The 13,501-nt window shown below is 56.9% G+C and overlaps 2 protein-coding genes across 3 annotated transcripts; one reads left to right on the top strand and one right to left on the bottom strand.

Moving 5' to 3' along the window:
- Nucleotides 1–3,200: 3,200 nt before the first annotated feature.
- Nucleotides 3,201–6,868, bottom strand: PSMD9 (proteasome 26S subunit, non-ATPase 9). 2 transcript variants are annotated; one of them, XM_086474155.1, is made up of 6 exons: nt 6,741–6,868; nt 6,530–6,632; nt 5,538–5,731; nt 4,952–5,053; nt 4,350–4,438; nt 3,201–4,007 (listed from the first exon to the last, which is right to left on the bottom strand). In XM_086474155.1, exons 1-6 carry the CDS (start codon nt 6,852–6,854, stop codon nt 3,980–3,982), a joined length of 630 nt encoding a protein of 209 aa, XP_086330281.1. In that variant the 5' UTR covers nt 6,855–6,868; the 3' UTR covers nt 3,201–3,979. The 2 variants fall into 2 exon arrangements, with proteins under 2 accessions (XP_086330281.1, XP_086330282.1); XM_086474156.1 differs by lacking the exons at nt 5,538–5,731; nt 6,530–6,632.
- Nucleotides 6,869–10,349: 3,481 nt separating this feature from the next.
- On the top strand, nt 10,350–13,205 carry HPD (4-hydroxyphenylpyruvate dioxygenase). The gene is made up of 9 exons (XM_009946790.2): nt 10,350–10,430; nt 10,562–10,651; nt 10,779–10,882; nt 11,044–11,121; nt 11,287–11,449; nt 11,777–11,848; nt 12,584–12,706; nt 12,852–12,968; nt 13,095–13,205. Exons 1-9 carry the CDS (start codon nt 10,350–10,352, stop codon nt 13,203–13,205), a joined length of 939 nt encoding a protein of 312 aa, XP_009945092.2.
- Nucleotides 13,206–13,501: the final 296 nt, after the last annotated feature.

Below are 13,501 nucleotides of genomic sequence, written 5' to 3'. Positions count from 1 at the left end.
TGAACCATCCATCCTCACCTCCACCCTCCTTCCGGGGAGCTGGGGCGTGGACATGCTCTGAAATACTCCTCCTCACCCCAGGGTCTGGCTTCACAATGACCTGGAATTCAACACAGCCAGAAGAAAGGGCACCTGTGAAGCTGGGAAACTGGTCCTGGAGACCCTTTTCAGCTCCAGTAACACTCCAGCTGAGCACAAGCAAGCCCAGCATAGCCCCAGTTACTCCAGCTGCGATCAGGCTCCCTCCCCATCTGCCTGAACGCCGTGCCAGGCACGGACATTTCCCCTCAGATGGGGTTTTGTCACTGTCCCTGTAAGCATCAAGGCTACACCTGGGCAGCAGCTGGTTCATCTCCAGCTTCACGGGTCTGGAGTTGAGCCAACAACAAAACCCCCATGCATGGAAAGCTTTCACGGGAGTGGGGAGGGGGGCTCAGGAAAAACCCTCCCTCTGGCAGGGAGAGGGCTGCTTGGGGACAGCCGTGGCCCCACAGGTCTCACCAGGGTCACTACAAAGCCATTCCCAAGCCCCCTCCAGGTCTCGGTGCCTCCCCAAATGTCCCATCCCCCCGCTGCCCCGAGGCACCCTCATAGGGACCCCACAGCTCACCCTCACACCGGTCCCCGCTTCTGTTTGCATCCGACTGCCGTTCCCAGGCAACGGCTGCACCGGCTGCACCAACGGCCACCGTCAGCGACAGCCTAGAAAGCGCCGGGAGAGAGAGGGGCTGTATGGGGAGAGAAGGGGGGACCCTCCTCATCCCCACCACTGCCATGCATGGAGAGACCCCCTGCCCAAAGCAGGAACCTGGTGGCATGGGGGGCTGTTCGTCCCTTCGCCCTGCCCAAGGCCAAACGCTGCTCGTGGCTGTGACAAAGCCCCTCTTGGCATCGCCAGACCCTGTTGGGACCAAACCCTCACCCTGCCTGGGGAATGGGACAAGGGATGTTTACCCAATGCCCCCCCGCCCCGGGGAGGTTGTAGGCAGCTTCTGCTCTCTTGGCACCCCTGAGCAGGGCAAGCAGGGTGAAAGCAGGAAAAAATCAGCCTCCAACCCCTGCCAGGTCCCCCCCAACGTCCCCAACTCTCTGTCAGGATGGCAGTCACACGGGGGACCCCGTTCCCAGGGATCACTCCAAGCTATCTCCTCCACCACCACCGATAATCAGCTCTAAGCACTCCCAACTGTTGACTTCAGCCTTGCTGTTAAGCTCAAATAATAATTTCTAAATCTAATTTGTTTTTCCTTCTGCCCAGCAAGAGCTCGTACCCTGCTGGGAGAGGAAAGGAGTTTTGTTATCAGCTCACATTATCTCCTCGAACTGAAGAGGCTGTGGCGCAGAGGCAGGACGTCAAAACGCGGCTGCTCTCAATTCCTCCGCTGTGGCACAACCCGCTGCTTCAAATCGGGGGAGTTTTATGGCCTCGGGAGAAGGGATTTGGTCCTTAAGCTCATCTCTGCAAGGTGCAAGGCAGCAGCCTTCTTCAGTGCATCAAGCTTGTTCGGACATTGTGCTTTTCTTCCCACCTGGCAGCATCCAGTCCATGTTCCCTGATCATACAGGATACAGGGAGTCACCTCTGCTCTCCAGCATGAAAACCCTGTTTATTCCAACTGAGAGCAGCTCCTCTTTTGCTCTGGTCCTACGGCAGAGGTTTGAGGGCGGCGTAAGGAAGCAGCTCAATCCCTACCCTACCCCCAGCAGGTTTTGCAACGTCATCTGTGTTGACTACCCTTGCTGGGATTGTTCAACCCGTTCTAGTCAGGACACCCAACCGGAGGGGCTGGGCACACGGGGGTTAGGACACAGGGTTAGGGGACGCACTTCTACGAAAGCCTCGCAGAGCTGAGTGCCCTCTGATGTGTTCAGACACTCTCCAAGGTGAAAGGGAACTGAGCTCCCCCAGAGCAAGAATTAATGTGGCTGACGGGGCTGGGCTGATCCCCTAACCCCATTTCAGGAGTGGTACAGAAACCTGGGATTTTCTAGGTCATTTCATCCCGGGAGGCACAAACACAGAGGCCTGGAAGGATGCGTCCCGTGAGTTTTTGTTCTCCTGGACCAGTATCTAGACCCAGATTCATCTGCAACTCAGGTGGAAGCTAGCCACAGCTGGGATACCTAGACACGTTTCCCAAGTACACATGGCCAAGGACAACCCCTCAACAGTCCGACCTTTCAGCAGCCAATTGAGACCCAGTTTATCCACAGACTTACACCCACATTCTGTTTTATAAGAACAAAAGAGGGGCAGCTTGCAGACATGGGTACAGTCACACATCCAAAAACTGGACCAGCAACTACAAATACTCCCTGCCTTTTGCAAAAAAACAAGGCTCCCAAACCCAACATGTGCATTTAACAGTTCTTGTTCTACACAAGCCTATAGACACCGTGGTCTCACGCACAGACTGAGCCTTCCTCCAGAACACCCCCACACGGGTACGTACCTTGTAACTAGAGAGCAACATCCCACTGCTTTCCAGTGGGATTTCACAGGGGATTTAGGAGATGCAGTGGCCTTTGGGGGTCATAGCGCCTGGTGAAGGTCAGCAGGGCAGGCTTAGCCTCAGAACCGCTTTGGTAAAGCGAGGCAAGATGCACATGCAACAGAGGGTCCCAAAACACCTCCCATCCTCAGTTATTCTTCAAGAAAAGAGATGGAGCAAAACAGTGCCATGTTTCAGCCTTTTTAAAACTACTTGAAAGAGCAGGGAGAGACTGTGTTTGATGGGGATTAGCTGGATACAATCTTATCCAAGGAACACTGCCAGGGGCTGCTGTGGCAACGCTCCCTCCTGTGAAGCCTGCAGGAATCGCTGAGCGAAGAGCTTTGCTTTGAAGCTTTACTGTTTCAGTGAGAACCTGCTCTGCTGGGCTGTATGCTGAAACACAAACGCTTGAAATACCAGAAGAGTAAACCTACCCAATTTAACAGAGTCCTGGGTGAGCAATTTAAAAGTCTGAGGTTTAGTCCACTTTTTTGGGTCTGGTTCATAACAATTACAACAAAATTGCTCACTAGGTTTGATGTGTTACTTGTGCTACAACCTGTTTATGAAGCGCTAACAAAAGACTTGCGCCTTACCTGGGCTTTGGCTCTGGAACATCAGGGGGGGTCTGTGCAGATCTGCACTTAACCCACCCAGCTTGGCCCACAGTTACTGCCCAAAATAATGACTTCAACCAGAAGGGAGTGGCATTGCTCAGTTTTATTGTTTTGGGAGAATATTCTGAAGTTCAGCTGGAAACAAGCTTAAAACAAACCAATCATCCCTGAAATGCCCTTGAAGAGTTTACAGATGCTAAAACCAACTACCACAAATAAACAAATTAAAAAAAAAAAATAAACAGGAAAAAAAAAAAAAAGAGAGAAAACTCAGATTAGGAGTACTTTTGTCATGGCTATACAAACTACTAAAAGTAATCAAAATAGAATTATAACCCCTATTCCTTACCTCATTAACTTAAATTCCCAAAATTCATCATGTTTAGTGACACAAAAGTTGTGGTAACACCAGGAAGAGAAAGCATCAAACTTGTGTATTTCTTGACTGTCATCTGCTATCACAGACACCAAAAAGTGCTCCAGGATTTTCTAGCACAAGATGTTCAGTAAGAAATTTTACAGCGGAAAAAAAAAAGGAATGCTTTGTTAGCACCAAGTAAGGGCATTTCGTGCTCTTTAGAGCCTGTCTCAATGAAGTTTGGGTCTCTCTATACCCTCACTCCAAACTGACACTGATGAGAAGCCACACCTCGCCACTCTGCACGCCACTCCTGATGAACCCGTGCATTCCGAATTGCAGCCAGACCCTGCTCTATCACCACCTCTTCAGACTCCACGAGTCTGGCACCAAGAGGTCACAGCCTCCGAAACGTTTGTTTCAGCAAAAACATGTCGGGAAGTTTTCAAACCAGATCAGAGTCCAGAAAGCAGGCACAAACTTCAGTTTTATTGTTCTCCAAGCAATGGTCATCTTTGCAAGGGAATGATGTTGCAGCTGAAAAAGAAGAGGGCAGAAGGAAACATTAAAGTCTCAGTTCTCCAACAGGCACAGAACATCTCACCTGGGATGAACCAGACCCACCCCAACCCTCCTCCACTGGTTTCTTCTACCGCACAAACTGGCTGCTGAGACCTCCCTCCCTGCGCTCGTGTTCGATACCACTCGCCTCCCCACAATCGCTGTGCAAAACCATCAGCCCCCAGTGCCCAGCTGGTGCCCGCCAGAGTGGGCGGCCACACCCCCCCGAGCAAGGCACGGCGCTGGCCCTGCTGCAGGAAACACGCCCCGAGCTGGGCGAAAGGCTCCTCCGCTCTGGGAGGCGCCACAGCAGCTCACCCCAGGAGGCCCTTCCCGGCCCACCGCTTCGGCGTCAGCCCCACGTGCACTTTTTTGCCGCTGCGGATCACGGTCACGCTCAGGGGTCTCTGAAAGGGAGGTAAGAAAAGAAAAAGAAAAAGGTGGCAGCTTTCCATCACCAAGCCAACTCCTCTTCCTCCTTTTGCAGAAGCACCAGAAGAACACTGGGCCAGAGGAGTTGCTCTTCAGCAGCACTCATTCCTATGCCCGCAGCCAGGTCTGAGAGGAGAGCGGAGACAGCTCCAGGGGATCTCTCGCTTCCACTATAAAGCACTTGGTGGCCGTGGCAGCTTCTCTGGCCGGACCGCGAGGGTGGCACAGCAATGCAGCCTGCTGCTGCACGAGTCCCCAGGGGAGAACAGACAATATGACGCTCACAACACAGAGCAGACACCTCTTGGCTCTCTTCTATCCAGCTGGAATTAGCTCAACACTGTGAGAGAACAAGGCTGCAACAGCACAGACTGAATCTGACACTTTCTGACATGGAAATGATGATCCCAGAGATCCAAGCTCCACAGAAAAAGCTGTGGCTAACAGAGACAGGCAAGAGAACGCAGTTACAGCAGAAATGAGCTCACCCCTTCGCTGTGCTGCACCACCGTGGCGATGTTCTGGAGGTTCTGGAAGTTGTTTATGTTGACAGAACCAAACTCCACAATCTCATCATCAACCTGAAGCCCCTGGAAAGAGACAGAAGAGCGATGAGCACCTGCCTTCTCCCAAGACAGGTAATATCACAGGAGCATCGCCCTTCACCCAGCCACACAGGGAGAGAGGTGCTAGGACGCCACTCTGCTCACCACTTGGGCACCTGAAGGACACTACACCCTCTCCGTGTCCTTCGAAAGGAGCAAGTACTCATTCCTCTGCCCTGTTTTATGGGAAGGGAAGTGCTGAGGCTAGAACGGTCAGTGAGGCCTGGTATGAGCTGTGTGGTGCAACGATACAGCCAAGAAGAGAGAACTCATCTCATCCCCATACAGTGACCAGTTTACTCATGGGACATCCCAGTGTGACCAAAAAAAAAAAAAAGGCAGGGGGACACCCCTAATCAAACCCCCCACTTATTCCCACTTATTAACAAGAGCCACAGAAAGCCACCAGCTTTCCTCACTGGGTCTGGGACAAGCCTTCCCCAAGAGCCACCAGCCCCCACCAACGTACAGAGACGCTCGCGGGAGAGCCCGGCGTGACGGCGTTCACTTTGGCAAAAGCCTGCGGCAGGCTCTGGTGCTGGCTCAGCGCCTCGGCCAACGCCTCCGCCTCGTCCTTGGCGTGCTTCTCCTTCTCCCGGGCGTGCAACTGGTGCAGAGCTTCCTCCACCTGCTTCATCAGGGCCTTGTGGTCGTTCTGCAAACCTGTGGGAGACACCGTTAGCACACAGGGAGCAGGAGCGAGTCACATCCAAGGGTTCTTTGTCAGCAGGAGATGGTACACGGCATCTCTCGGATCCTGGCTGCGGCTGGCAATAACTTCTGGTGGATCTGCTGAGTCCTGGTGCCAGCCCTGCTCACACAGCCCAGCAGATGTTTATCAGGAGTTGTCAGACACAGAGAAAACCACCCTACAAATTTCACTGAACATGCAAGGAAGGAGGGCTCGGAGGCCCACGATCACCCAGAAATCCCTGAGCAGCTGAACTCTTTTTTTTTTTTCCTCTCAAGTCACATACTGTCACGCCACAGAGTAAACGCCACCCCCAAAGTCAGGGCACGGGGCAAGCCTGGGAAGAAATAAACGCCAAGCTATTCTTTACCCAGAGCTTATTCTACAGACACCACTAAACCGCTTCGCTGCATTTCACAAGTCCCAAACGGCTCCGCAGCAGAAGCCGAACTCCAGCGTCACTCCAACGCCATGCGGACAAAAGCGTTTCACTGACGAGGCCGATCCCCATCGCCTACGAGCGCTGAGCAAAATAGTTGAGAAACAAACTCCGAGCAACCCTGGTGTCCAGTTTTGGAAGCAGTTTTGGAAGCACTGCAGCGCACAGGCCGAGCCACACGATGCTCGGGACACTCACACGGCTGCAGAGCTATTACGGGGGGTATTTACCGCAGCGGCAGCAGCCTGTTTGTCCCCCGCACGACCCCTTTGTGCCGGCTCACCCCCGCGGGAGCGGAGCGAACCCCCGCCCGCCGCCGAGCCCCACTCACAGATGATGTTGTGCCGGGCGGTGCGCACTTGGTAAAGGTCGATGTCATCGCGGGGAAACCCCTCCGCGTCCACCAGCGGCTCGTTCATCCCGACGCCCTTTTGCTGCGAGAGAAGAGGCGGCCGTGAGGCGGCGGGGCCGCAGGCCAGGCCAGGCCAGGCCGGCCCCGCCGCCCCCCGCCCGCTCTCCCGCCCCCGCCCCGCCGCACTGACACCCTCCAGCAGCTCGTAGCAGGCCTTGATCTGCGCCTCGATCTCGTCCTTCCTCTTCACCAGCTGCTGCACGTCGCTGACGGTGACGGGGCGGCTCCCGCCGGGCTGCGCCATGACCGCCACCGGCCGCGCCGCCACGGCCGCTACGGACGCCGAGGGCGGACAAAAAGGCCCGGCGGGCGGCGGGGTGGGGCGGGGCCGGCAGCGGTAGCACCGCCCACGGGGCGGGGGGTATTGGGCGGGGCCAGCGCCTCGGGGGCGGGGTCAGCGCCTCGGGGGCGGGGCCGGCGGGGCCAGTGCCGGCGTGGAGTGGCCGAGCGGTGTCACCGGGGGGGGGGGGGGGGGGGGGTGTGTCACACAGCGGCGAGGGTGCCATGGGGTGACACAGCGGTGTCAGTGACGAGGGGTGACACAGCGGTGTCAGGGTCACGCAGCAGCACCAAGGGGCGGTACCGCGGTGGCCATGCCATGGGGTGACACAGCGGTGGCAGTGACAAGGGGTGACGCAGCTCTGAGGGTGCCACGGGGTAACTCTGTCCCTGCTGCTGGCCTCTCTCCAGCCTGTCCCCCAGCACACTGGCCGGGGAGGTGCACAGCATCCGTGTCCCCCCCAGTGGGGACTGTGGCAGCAGGTGACACAGCCCCACCACCAGATCCCCCTGCTTGACCTCCGCACCACTGGCGCCCACCCAAGCCCCCCGTGCTCATCCTCCCTGGCCCCGCCAGCGGCTCCAGCCCACCACCACTCCCAGCTGCGGGGTGCTGGTGCACTGGTGTCCCCTCCGGCAGGGCTGCCTCCTGTCCCCTCCTTTCACAGACCCCTGCGGCGCTGGGGTCACCGGAGCTGAAGGCGGCACCGTGTGGCCCCAGACCCAGACACGGCACGCATGGCTGGACTCCACACGCAGCCAAACTGTCCTGGCTCAGCGTTGGCCGGGACAGGACACGGCCCCATGAAGGGGTGAATGTCCCCAGGGGCAGGCAGGCGGGCTGGGGGGGGATGTGCTGCCACACGCCAGGGCCACCGAGGTTTTGCTGCAGGGTTAGCAGCGCCACAGAGCCTCGCATGCTTGCACGCTTGCACACTTGCACGCTCACAACCCTCCACGTTTAACCCTGCTGTGCCACAGCCAGGGCTGCAAAGGACCCCGTGACACGGCCCCGGGAAGCCACCCACGGGACAACGCTGGCAGCTCCCAGCCCAAACCAAACACAGCTCCGGGTGGCAAATGCTTCAGGTTGGGGGTGGGAGCAGGTGGAGCCGAGGTGGAGCTTCCCCCATCCCACCACTGTATTAAGTGCCCTCCTGGACTCACGCTCTCTTTGCGACTGTCACATCACCAGGTCACAAAAATGGTGAGAGGCAGCGGATGGGAATTAATTTAAAGTGCTGGGGCTCAGCAGCATGGGACATTTACTGGGTTTAATCGCTGCTTGAATTCAGACTTTTTAGTGACTGTGCTGGAAGTCTTGTGGAAGAGCTGTTCCTCATACACCGACCTTTGAAGTCAAGCTCTCGGGGGGCTGAGGTATCTTCCTGAACCGCTAACATCTCTCTTTTCTGATTCTCTCTTTTAGACATCTTACACAGACAAAGGAGAAAAGGTAAGAGCTGAGACTTGTCTGCGGTCCTGTCCTCCTGCCTGGTGTGAACTATCAGCTGTGTTAATGCAAATAATATTCATTCCTTACTCCTTGATTACCTGGTAAAATCTGAACTAAAACTGCTCCCTGGCTGGGCCACACGGGATGTGACTCCTCGTTGTAGATCAACATTAATAATGGAAATTTTTTCATTTCCTTTTACATTCTGGTTTGGAAGGAGAACCACAAATGGGAGACGATGGGTATTTTCTGGCCAACCCCGATGCCTAAGCAGAATCCCCACTTGCTGCAACATTTATTTCCAAATGCTGCACCTATTCACCACCTTTTTCCCCTATAAAGTGCTCTCCAAACCACGGGTGTGCGTGGTGGCTGGGTGTCCGACACCCTGGTTGGACAGCGGTGGGGAACGGAGCAAAGGGGAATTTGCCCAGCACTGGCGGTTGTGTAAGAGCGTTTCGGGGGAGAATTAATCTTTAACGCAGTGAGGTTCGTGGGTGGGCAGCCCGCTGCGGGGGCCGCTTGCAGGGAGCACTGGGAGCACCGTGGCCGACGCAGCCCCAGGCGAGCCGGGGCTTCACACCTTCCACCTCGCAAGGCAGGATCCTGCGGGACCTGACTGTAAAGCACTTTGGAAAATCACTAGTTCGGGACAGCAGCCAGAGTTTCACCCGGTTAATTCGGATGCATTCGCAGGGTCGCTGCCGCTTCTCCCTGCTCTGGAGACAGCAGCACCGCAGGGAAGTCTGCAGCGGTGGCTCTCAGCCCTGTTCTCCCCTTCCCTTTAGCCCCTGCGAGGCCGCTTCATCCATTTCCACTCCATCACCTTCTGGGTCGGCAATGCCAAGCAGGTGAGAGGCTGCGGCCGGCTGGGCATGTGTAACGGTGGGTGCCCACCGGGTTGAGGCCATGCTGGCATCCCAAAGCCTGTCCCTGGCTGAGCGCCCGTGCCCACCGGCATGGCCTCGGCCAACGGCCTTGGGGGCCCTTGCGCAAGGGGAGGGGCGGCTTCCCGGGGGTGTGTGCCGGAGGGGCCCGGAAAGTGGCACATGGGGCGGCACGAATCTAAACTGCCGGGGCTCAACAGTGTGGGACATCTCAGGATCCGTGGTCACCAGCCTGCAGAGCCGTAGGGCATCGTGGCAGCTGCTCTCCATCGCTCGCTGCTAAAAGGCTGCTGGCAAATTAAAACCCCCTCTGCTCAGACCTGAGCTGCTTTTCGCCCAACCTGGCAGATGGAGACAGGCAGAAACATTTCCCCCTCGGCAGCAGCTCCCTGCCTGCCCCCGGCCGCGCTGGGAGGGCTCTGGAGGCAGCGCTTCCCAAGGAGTTTGGGGGGTTTTCCCCCAGTGTGGGCCCTTTCTCACCTCTGCTCGCCGCTCCCGGGCTGCGGGAGGGAAGCAGAAAAGCTCGGCTGCTCCCTGTGTGCACACACACGTGCACAGGCGTGACTTGCACACGTCGCGGTGGCTGTTCCCCACGGGCTGTTGGTGCTGCTGTTGGGAACAGGGGGCTGCCAGTACCGTGGTCTCACCCGGGGCGGCTCTCGCCTGCCCGCAGGCTGCATCCTACTACTGCAACAAGCTGGGGTTCGAGGAGCTGGCATACCGGGGGCTGGAGACTGGCAGCAGGGAGGTGGTCTCACATGCCATCAAGCAGGACAAGGTAAGGGGGCCGATGCACCTCACAGAGGTGCCACTGCCAGGGTGGAGGTCGGGGGGGAAGACGAGCCGGTGTCGGGCGCATGGGTGCTGCCAAAACACGTTTGTACCATTAAAACCTGCATCTGCGGTGCCTCTGCCCCAGGCTGGGGCTGCAGTCGCACTGCTACGTCTCCATCCCTCACCTCTCCTCCTCTTCCTCGCCAGATTGTGTTTGTTCTCTCATCTGCTCTCAACCCAGGGAATGAGGGTAGGTGCCGTAGCTGGGGGTGGAGTGGGAAATGGCTGAGGCAGAGCAAAGCACCTCTGCTCACGCCTACGGCTGCTCTTGCTCTGGGCAGAGATGGGGGAGCACCTGGTGAAGCACGGTGATGGGGTGAAGGACATCGCCTTTGAAGTGGAGGACTGCGACTTCATCGTGCAGGTAGGCAGCCTCTCTGCTCCCTCCTGCATGGCACCCCAAAACGGCGAGTGGAGGTGGGGAAGGGCCTGGGGATGTCTCCCCCCAGCCTGGGGGAAGCTGCAGCAGGAGAGAGTCTCTTTCTTTCTGCCCAGAAAGCCAAGGAGCGTGGAGCCGTGGTGGTGAAGGAGCCCTGGGTGGAGGAGGACAAATTCGGGAAGGTGAAGTTCGCCGTGATCCAGACGGTAAGCAGCAGGGCAGCTGCAGATGTTGAGGCCCTGTGCCAAAGCAGGGTCCACAGGAGCAGGCGGGACCTGGGAGGTCCCCAAAAAAATGGGGCCACCATGCAACCGCTCTCCCCCCTCGTTGCAGTACGGTGACACCACCCACACCTTGATAGAAAAGCTCAACTACAAGGGCCTTTTCCTACCTGGGTACCACCCGCCCCTCTTCAAGGACCCCCTGCTGCCAAAGCTGTGAGTACTTTGTGGAGGGTCCTGCCCGGCTCTGCCACCGTGTGCTGAGGGGATGTCCCAGCGAGGAGCTGGGCAGGTGTCCACCTTCTTGCCCCAGAGCCCCCCGCTCCGTGGGGTGCCCCCAAGGCCCGCTGAGAGCCACCCCTGGCTTCCCCCTGCAGACCAAGTGCCAAGCTCAACTTCGTTGACCATGTCGTGGGGAACCAGCCTGACCTCCAGATGGTCCCAGTGGCAGACTGGTAAGAGTGGGGAGGGCTGGTAGGAGGTGGGGTGAAGCAGCAGCACCGCTCCGCTGGTCTCATCCCCTCCGACATCGATGGTTGAGACTAATTAAGGCAGAGCAGAGCTTTGTTAGGGCGGGGATGGAGTGAGGGACTTGAACTTGACCTTTGTGGCCTGGGCAGGTACCAGAAGAACCTGCTTTTCCACCGCTTCTGGTCAGTGGACGACAAGCAGCTGCACACTGAGTTCAGCGCCCTGCGCTCCATTGTGGTCACCAACTACGAAGAGACCATTAAGATGCCCATCAATGAGCCAGCCCCTGGCAAGAAGAAATCCCAGATTCAGGTGAGCGCACGCCGATGGCTGATCCATCGGGCTGCCACAGCTTCGAGTGGGGCTTTGGTGAGAGAAAAGGGACCAAGTGGTCAGAGATTCAGAGCCAGCGCAGACATGCTGTGCAAAGTTGCTGCTGGAAAGCAGCCCTGGCTCTGTTCAGGTCTGCAAAGTACTGTCAAACCCTGGAGAGCTGCTCTGACAGACCCGTTTTCCCCTTGATCTCACCAATACTGTCTTTTTTTTCGTTTTGTCCCTCAGCCAATTTTGCTTTCATGGTTTTAAGCCCAAGCCCAGCCCTTCGCATGCTGTAACGCAGTGACATTTTTTTCCCTGTAGGAATATATCGACTACTATGGAGGGGCTGGAGTCCAGCACATCGCGCTGAACACCTCCGACATCATCTCGGCGGTGAGTGCAGCCCTGGGCAGCCTCCTGCCCCAGCCTGTCCTGTCCTGGCACTGCTCCACCTCCACACTGGGCCACCAGGCACAGTGCTCATCACAGGGCAGTGGTGGACCATGACCCTCATTGGGGTATGAGGACACAGGCAGGCTAAGCGGGCTTTGTGCCCTCATTGTCTTACAACCAGGATTAACTGCCCAGCGAGCCACTGGAAAGGGACCTGCCTGCACCTGTGAGCTGCTGGCGGATGCCTGTCCCTCCAGCTTAAAGCAACTGGGGTTTGCAGGGACCCCGACAGCACGTGCCATCCTTGAGGGGGTGGCTGGTGGGGAGCTCAGGCAGCCCGAGCTGCTGGGCTGTGCCACCAGAACACATCACTCACCTGTGCCTGGGGCAGACGCTGGTCTGCATTGAGCCCAGCTGCTGTTTGAGCATTTGGTTTTTGGGCTTCTTTCCAGACCAAAGGGCCTCCAGAGGTATGGGGGGGTCAGGGTGGGATGAAGCATCCTTGCACAGTGGCCAACTCTCTTCTTTGTCTGGAGAGGGCACCTTGGGCCCTCCTGTTCCTGGTGGGGGAAGAAGAGGGTGGGACAAGTCCCCATGCAACAAGGTTGGCCAATATCATGGGAAAGCATCACTCTGCCTTCCGAAGCCATCCGTCCCGGGCCATCCTCTTGGTACAAACCATTCCACAAACAAGCCCCAAGCTTGACCCATGCCGGGGTCTCCCTTGCCTTGCAGATCACCAACCTGAAGCAGCGGGGTATGCAGTTCATGGACGTGCCGTCCAGCTACTACCAGATGCTGCGGGAGAGGCTGAAATCTGCCAAAATCAAAGTGAAGGAGAACATCGACAAGCTGGCGGTGAGTCAGACCGGCCTGAGAAGGAACAGGTTTGCCCAAGGCCAGACCAGTTCCCCAAAGTGTTTTGCATGGATGAGGGTGATGAAGAGGGATCCCCCTGCTCCTCTGCAGGTCTTCGAGCTGTTGCCCTGTTTCTTTTCTCCAGGAACTGAAAATCCTGGTGGATTTTGATGAGAAAGGCTACTTGCTCCAGATCTTCACCAAACCAGTTCAAGACAGACCCACGGTCTTTCTGGAGGTCATCCAGCGGCACAACCACCAGGTTGGGTTGAGAATTTCACGATGATCGTGGCTCCAAGACCTCAGGACCATCAAGTACCGTCACCCAGCCAGCTCTCGGTGCTGTTCTTCCTCGTCCCCAGGGTCTGTAACGTTTTTGTCTCCGCAGGGCTTCGGTGCTGGGAACTTCAAATCTCTGTTTGAAGCAATAGAAATCGATCAAGATGCAAGAGGAAATCTGACCATCCTGGAGCCCAACGGGGAGACCAAGCGCATCTAGAGGATGGCAGAAAACGCCGCCCTCGCCCCTAACGAGCTGATTCACAAACAAACCAGGAAACGGCCGATGTTTTGGTAAATAGCCCAGACTTAAGTGTCATAAACCCAGGGAAGCCGCTGCCAAGTTGGAGTTGTAAAAGGACTCAACACCTATCCTGACCCAGCCCCGGCGCTGCCCACTATGGTGACTTCTTGGGAGAGGGAGCGTGGGAAATAGCAAACACACTCTTAAAAAGCAGTTTAATCTGATCCAAACCACTGAATTCTTAACAAAGGGCAGATTTAGGGCATGTGCTA

The sequence above is a fragment of the Leptosomus discolor genome, chromosome 16 (genome assembly GCF_034619465.1).
Source record: "Leptosomus discolor isolate bLepDis1 chromosome 16, bLepDis1.hap2, whole genome shotgun sequence".
Classification (NCBI taxonomy): Eukaryota; Metazoa; Chordata; class Aves; order Leptosomiformes; family Leptosomidae; genus Leptosomus; species Leptosomus discolor.
The sequence above is the reverse complement of the archived record's forward strand: the minus strand, read 5'-3'. Positions and strand labels throughout refer to the sequence as shown.

Bases quoted from the DNA above. Each gene is read 5' to 3' on its own strand.
- HPD (XM_009946790.2), top strand. From the start codon at position 10,350: ATGGGGGAGCACCTGGTGAAGCACGGTGATGGGGTGAAGGACATCGCC. The intron at 11,122-11,286 runs GTAAGAGTGGGG...TGGCCTGGGCAG, and splicing joins ATGGTCCCAGTGGCAGACTG to GTACCAGAAGAACCTGCTTT. The intron at 11,450-11,776 runs GTGAGCGCACGC...TTTTCCCTGTAG, and splicing joins AGAAGAAATCCCAGATTCAG to GAATATATCGACTACTATGG.
- PSMD9 (XM_086474155.1), bottom strand. From the start codon at position 6,854: ATGGCGCAGCCCGGCGGGAGCCGCCCCGTCACCGTCAGCGACGTGCAG. The intron at 4,439-4,951 runs GTGAGCTCATTT...CCTCCCTTTCAG, and splicing joins TGGTGCAGCACAGCGAAGGG to AGACCCCTGAGCGTGACCGT. The intron at 4,008-4,349 runs GTGAGCTGCTGT...CTTCTTTTTCAG, and splicing joins GCCGGGAAGGGCCTCCTGGG to CTGCAACATCATTCCCTTGC.